The 6,653-nt window shown below is 33.9% G+C and overlaps 1 protein-coding gene across 2 annotated transcripts in view; it reads left to right on the top strand.

The window, feature by feature from the left end:
• Positions 1–340: 340 nt before the first annotated feature.
• The window catches only part of LOC106463904 (serine-rich adhesin for platelets-like), a 66,568-nt gene continuing 60,255 nt past the window's right edge, over positions 341–6,653 (top strand). Inside the window, exons 1-2 of one of the 2 annotated variants that reach the window (XM_022391541.1) lie at positions 341–441; positions 4,921–5,057. In XM_022391541.1, coding sequence (XP_022247249.1) covers positions 436–441; positions 4,921–5,057 — 143 coding nt within the window. In that variant the 5' untranslated portion in view covers positions 341–435. Of the gene's footprint in view, positions 442–1,029; positions 1,329–4,920; positions 5,058–6,653 lie in introns of those variants that run through there. The other variant, XM_022391542.1, reaches the window with a different exon arrangement.

Here is a 6,653-nt window from a genome sequence, read left to right as displayed (position 1 = left end):
GGAACAGAAATAACGAGCGTACCAATTATGCCCCTATAGTAACAGATGCTTCTTCATTTTAGCGAAGGTTGTATACTAAAGTATGCTGTTGGAGCAGTAGTCAGGACAAACTAATTATTTCTTTAAAACCCATAATTGTTTGTATTATGTTAGAATCAACATTTTTTGTATATTTGTGATATAGGTTCTGATTGTCATTCATGTGTTCCTTTCAACATTTGTATTATGGAAGCTGTTGCTTTCTCTGGAAAACAAGAATTATGGCTGCTAAAAAGCACGTGCGTAATACCACGTGCGCACGCAGTCTTTAGGAAAGCGTACGCGCAGGTTACCCTGACAAGGAGCGTTGTTGTCCCGCGGGCAGGGTTAAGATTAAGAGTGAAACGCCGTTGAGCGAATATGTTAAAATTTATTATGGGAGCTGTTTACTAAGATATGTGGGTAAGTCTTAGTTCTTGCTGCTCACGTTGAAATCCCGCTTTTAATATTAATTTATATTAAGCTTTATTTGTTACTTGCTTCCGTCACTGTTCTAGCACATCTCCAGTGTTAATATGCCAGAGAGCGTTTGTTGCTCTTATGTTGAAATGAAGGGTTGTACTTGGACTACTTTTATCATGGCGGCGTTTGTTGTTTGAAAATGAAACGAATATTAAATAGTTAAAAATCGAGGCGCACGTTACTCCAGTGTTCTGTATTTCGAAGTGAAGATTCTTTTGATGCATGACAGTAATGCAAAAGCTGGAAACTGCTTATAATATTTATCCGTTTTTAGAATTTAAGTACTCGAGAAATACCAAAGTAATTAAGCTATCCGTATTGCTACTGAACTCTTTAAGCTTTTATTAAACACGTAAAAAATACAAAACTATGAAATATGTTATCAGTAGGTTAATATTTAATATATTTCTTAATATAAAATTATTTTTAAAAGCGGTAAATTACGTAGCTCCAGGTCCTGTAATTGCAAGTTAACCGATTAAGTAATTTTATTCAACTTGGTAACGATATTTTTTAAAAGTGTAAATTGAATGAAAATGACGTGATGAGAATCTGTTAGTACTTTGACACGTCCGTGTATGTATGTATTTGTCAGGTTACCCATTCACGATAGCTTCTTTTATGCCGGCAAGACGCCCGCAGAGCAACGGTCTCTTTACCGAAGAACCGTCGAACCCACGCGGCAGCTGGTTGTTTAGTTTGTAGTTACTAAACCGAAGAGCAACCTGTCAGGACGATACCATATTTTTTGTTGAGGGGTGTAGTAGTGTATTTCCTGTCTGTCTGTTTGTTGATGTCTAAGGGACAGGCTTCAGATGTCATGAATGGTACGAACTTGCTTTGTAACTTAATACGCAGTTTGCTTAAATCGAATTTTTGGTGCTATGAAATATCGAATTAAAATGAAGTTGTTAATCAGTTGCGTCATTTCTGTTGCAGCAGTCATAGATATGTATGAATTGTTTGTACCCACGCCACGTATGATGGGAAAGGCGCTACTTAGCGTTGAATGGAGCAAGACTATCGTCTGTTAAATTGTTTTCCTATTTCCTTTTGGCATTAGGCTTGCTCTAATCGTTTTAGAGTTAGACACGTGTTTGCTACGCAACTTTTTCTTATACGACCTTTAACGCTGTATCCAAATAGCTTCTGTAATACTTGATCAGTGCATGAAAATCTATCAACAATGTTAATTTAGACGTTACATGTTTAAAAATAAAACAGCAGACAGTTAGTGGAAAAAACAACAACAAAAACGTGTATTGATAACTTTCATTTTACTCGTTAACATCCATTATAGCGTAGTTACAAATGAGTTTAGTGTACTAATACCTCAGTTATATTTTTCAAATGCTTTTGTATTATATAAACCTGTTGAAACTTAAGTGTCCCTGTTGTGTTTAAACACCCATATTCTTTGAAGCCTTATATAAACAACGATCGCTATTCAGCACTACCACACCTTTTATACTATAGCAGCATTTCTATTTGTCATACACTGTCAACGTTTCTGTTGCATAAAGTACTTGTTGATTGATTGAAAATGAAATTTAGCCCATGAAGCCCACTCTTCATTCCTAACATATACACAAAACCTCAGTTTTAATTTGTAAACAAACTTAAATATAGCTGCATCTATATAACTATCCAATGAATCATACAGGAATTTAGTTTAACACTTAACAGAACAAACCATTCCATAAGTTTATAATTAACCACAACAAACTTTTAAAGTTGTAACCTTCCAATGTTTGAACCTATTACCCCTAATGTTCATCTTTGTATTTCAGCCTTTTTATTCCAAACAGCACACACACACAAGCCATAGGAAAACTATGAAATATGTAACTCTTAACAGTTGTAAACATTTGAACTAAGCACTTACTCTCTGTACCTCTGTTTTCGATATTGTAGACTTTCTCTTTTTGGCTCACGACCACCACATTGGCTGTCAGTCTAGCATGTCTTGGGAGCTTGGACCCTGGTGGCAGATCAACTATCTTGCTCAGACCAGATCCTTCCCACAAAGTGAACTCTCCATCTTCTGGTGTTTTCAGTGAATTTGAGAATCCTATCATCAACTCATTTCTGATTTTCCACAACGTCTTGCTTCCACTTTTGGTGTCTCCATGCCAGATTCTACTTATCTGGCAGTAGATGCTATTAGCCTTCATTGTTTCAACATCTTTCTTTAAGCCTACCTTTCTCTTTGATTTTTTTTTCCATTTCTGTTATAGCTGGTACTCTTAACCTTCTGCTCTCCCTAGCCATACTATTTTTTTTTCCCTAGGTCTCTTCTGAGTCTTTTTCATTATTTGTCTTCCTTGTGTGGTTCTTCTGGAATGGAACATCTGTTTAGTTCTTGGGGCTCTCACTTGTCCCCTGTTTGAACCATTGGCCACTTGTTCTCTGTAAAACCTTTCTCATCAGACACATTTTTCTTCTACTTCTTACTTGCAGGAGATATTGCTTTGATATTTTGCCTTGGATGTTTCCCATACACTTTACCATGAGTACAGGTTAATAATATCTCCTGACTACTCCTTCTTCTGCAGAACTTGGGCTGTACAGGTGATTGGATGTTTTCTCCAGTCAGTCTCCATTTCTTTTCTGATCATTGCATTTGTTCTATATGAACAATTTGTTATCTCGCTTGGACTGCTCCTTTTCAAGACAATTGATGATGTCTTTTTTTTTGGTGTAGGATTTATCTTTCTCTAGTACCCTATCTCCTTCCTCTTTGACCAGTTTAGTTATACATTTCATCCTTTTTTGTAATGCTAGTGCTCATGGTGTTTACTTTGCAAGGATAATGTGTTTTAGGTCTGTAGTCTAATAATGATTACATCATAGGCTGGTGCAGTCCACTTTAATATGTGTAGGGTTGGGAGTTCCACTCACGGCTTGTGACATGCTTAAAACATTTTCAAGGTAGGTGCATGAGGTAATAGCCCTCTGTTTTGCATAGAGATGAGTCTCTGTCTGATACGATTTCAGGTAAGAAAAATGATAAATTTTCAAGCACTTGCTGAATCAGTAAGGTAGCCTAGGTTCTTTTGCATGAACAAGCAGATAATTGTGTTTTCTGATGTGATATTGCTTGTTAAAAATCTTTAAGCTTTAGTTTCATACTATTTTAAGAAACATTTCATTGTGATAGAATATACTTTCTTGAAAAAAAGTGTTTGTTTTTTAATCAGTTGAGAGACATATCAGAAATTCTTCTTCTTCCAGCATTCACAAAAATAATTAAAATTTCTGTCTTACACATCTAAAAACTAAATATTCTAGAGATTCCTCTTGAGTCCTGTGTCTAAGTAAGTGCCCTCTGTCCTTGAAAATACTTCATATTTGGATTTTGTTTTTTTGTGTTATATCTATTAAAACTTATTTCTCAACATCTGTAAAATTTTATGAAGTGATAATTAATAATTCAGTTTAGTATTGAGTGCTTGCACTTTCATTTGTGTACTCTCACTTGGTTTAAGACTTCTTGAAGAAAACTGTGGCATTGTAGAAGCATTAAGGACTTTAAAGGAGTTCGTTGAAGTAGTTGTATGTAACTGCTTCCTTGTCGACTTATTTTCATAGACAAGTTCACTATATTATATATTTTCTTGATACAAAAGATATATATTTTTTTAATGGTATTCCACATAGATATAGCTGGCATATAAGATAGTCAAGCAAGGTGTGACACAGCAGTAGGCATTGGGAGTATTTGTAGATACATCTTGAATCTTGGATTTAGATATACTGATATTTTATTGTATATTAAAACATTGGCTTTGCAATAAGTTGTCACCCTGCCTTTTATATGGTGACTTAAAATGAAATATACTGCTGCAGTCTTGTCAGAGGGATTAATGCACTTGTGATCAGCTTTTGTACATAGTTCTTTACAACACATTATTTGCTGATACGGTGACCATTATCTGACATGAGTGAGATGCAACAAATGAAAAACTTTTACTGTGAAGTTTAAAAGTTTTAAAAATATGTATACTATGTAGATTGATGCTTGGTTTTTGTCCTGTCTCATATGTATTCATTGTATTTTGTTTTCAAGTAGCACCAGGATTATTTCATAAATCACAGATTCTTTGAAAATAAAACATGTACATATGAATATTACTGAATCAAATGAAAATTGTAAAAGCAGTCATAAAAATGTGTAGCAAGATACATCTTTCATAGTGTTTTTTTAATAATTTCAAATTATGGTTATGTTACGAACATTTGGATAATAAGTATAGTAATTACAATTGGTGTTGAGGAGGTATTTTATATACGTTGTATGTTTTTTTATATGTAAACATGCATTTATATGAACTGCTCTATGTATAAATAATGTTAATATGAAAATATAGTGTGAGCTTGTTTCCTTCTTATATTATGCACTGTTTATAATGTTTTTAGGTATTTACTCAGCTTCAAAGTTGCAAAAACAAAGGTGTAGAAGAAAAAGTGCTTTTGTTGGTTGTTTTGTGGCGGTCTCTGGCTGCTAGTGCTCAAAGTTTGGACGGCATATCCAATGTCTTTCATGTTTTATACAAGTAAGAGATATTTTAATAAGTATCATCAATTGTGTTTTTGTTTTTCAAATACAATAAGACATTGACTTTATTTTATGTAATTTAACAACAGAATTATTTTAGTTGACAAGGTTTTGAGCAACTTTGGTTGGTCAGATTTGATATGAATCGTACACATACATGTGTAACCAAATAGCAGTATACACCATTAAAGACATATAATTTACATATATAGCTATTCTCAATTAAAGTATAACGAAGTAATCAGTTATTTGAAAGAAACATTTTCATTCAGGCCATGAGAAATTTTAGTATTTATATTTCACATAAATTGGTATTCTAGACTTTTGTATTATAATCCGTTTTGTAGGGCATGAGTTAAAACTAAGACTTTCTTAAGTACCACTGTGGGTAAGATAACTGAAGTGTCCTGGGACAGGGTTGTCTTTTTTTTTTTTTACTGTAACAAACAAGATGTTTAAGACCGTTGGGCACAGATCTTGGCTTTATGGATGATGTCTATGACTGACACTTCTTCAAAAGGAAATTCCCTTATAAATCACCTCTGGTGGAAAGTTTTAATTTTAATCCATTTAAAGTAAGTAAGAGTTTTCGTTTAGCAAGCACATTGGAATCCTACTGTACCCTTCTTTTTCGATTTCGTAACTCAGTTGTGCACTGTTTCCGATTGTTACTGTTTTCAGTTTTTCCAAGAATTGATTAATCAAAATTAGTATTCCTGATTATTATTGTTTTTGATTGTTCCAACAATCAAATATATTGATTTTCAGGAAGATAATCAACTAAGTGAAATTATGAGTAAATCAATTGTGATGAAAATAATGATTTAATTGAAATTAGTGTTCCTGATTGTTATTGTTTTTGATTTCAAATTCGATGATGAGGAACCCACTTGGAGACTAATAATGGTTGGAGACGGCTTGAATGGGTAATGAAGAAAACTTTAAGTTTAATATAACAGTAAATGTACAACATTTCGACAAGGTTTTGTCATCATCGGGTACCCGTCATTTATATAGTCCATTGAACAGAGTCGTGTGGCTATGTTTATGAGGTTTTTAAGTGTATTGATTTTTTGTGTGGTGTCATGAGCAGAATTCCAGGGGATGTAGAGACTGGTGTGTGTTCTTGCGGTGAATTTTGGTTTTAAACTGTGTGTCCGATCTAATAATTTTGAGGTTAAGAAAAGATAACTGATTATTGTTGTCATGTTCTATGGTAAATTTGATGTTGGGATGAATGGAATTTATGTGTTTAAAGAAAGTTAATGTGTGTTCTGTAGAAGTGAAACCAGCAAAAGTGTCATCAACATATCTGTACCAGTATAGTAAGGGATGAAGTGCAGAATGTATGGCTTGTGTTTCGATCTGGATCATAAATATAATGGCAAGCACGGCTGAAACAGTATTGCCCATACTTAAACCATCTATTTGAAGGAAATGTTTGTTGTTGAAAATGAAGTTGGTTTTAGTCATTGTAAATTCTAAGAGAGAAGCAAAAAGTGTGCTGAGGCTGTGCATTAACTTGTTGGGGTCATTAATATAAAGGCTGAGTGCAATATTGCAAGCTTCATTAGCAGGGACTTCGGTGAAGAGG

The sequence above is a fragment of the Limulus polyphemus genome, unplaced genomic scaffold, assembly GCF_000517525.1.
Source record: "Limulus polyphemus unplaced genomic scaffold, Limulus_polyphemus-2.1.2 Scaffold1512, whole genome shotgun sequence".
NCBI classification, from domain to species: Eukaryota; Metazoa; Arthropoda; class Merostomata; order Xiphosura; family Limulidae; genus Limulus; species Limulus polyphemus.
This window is presented reverse-complemented; position numbering and strand designations above follow the sequence as displayed.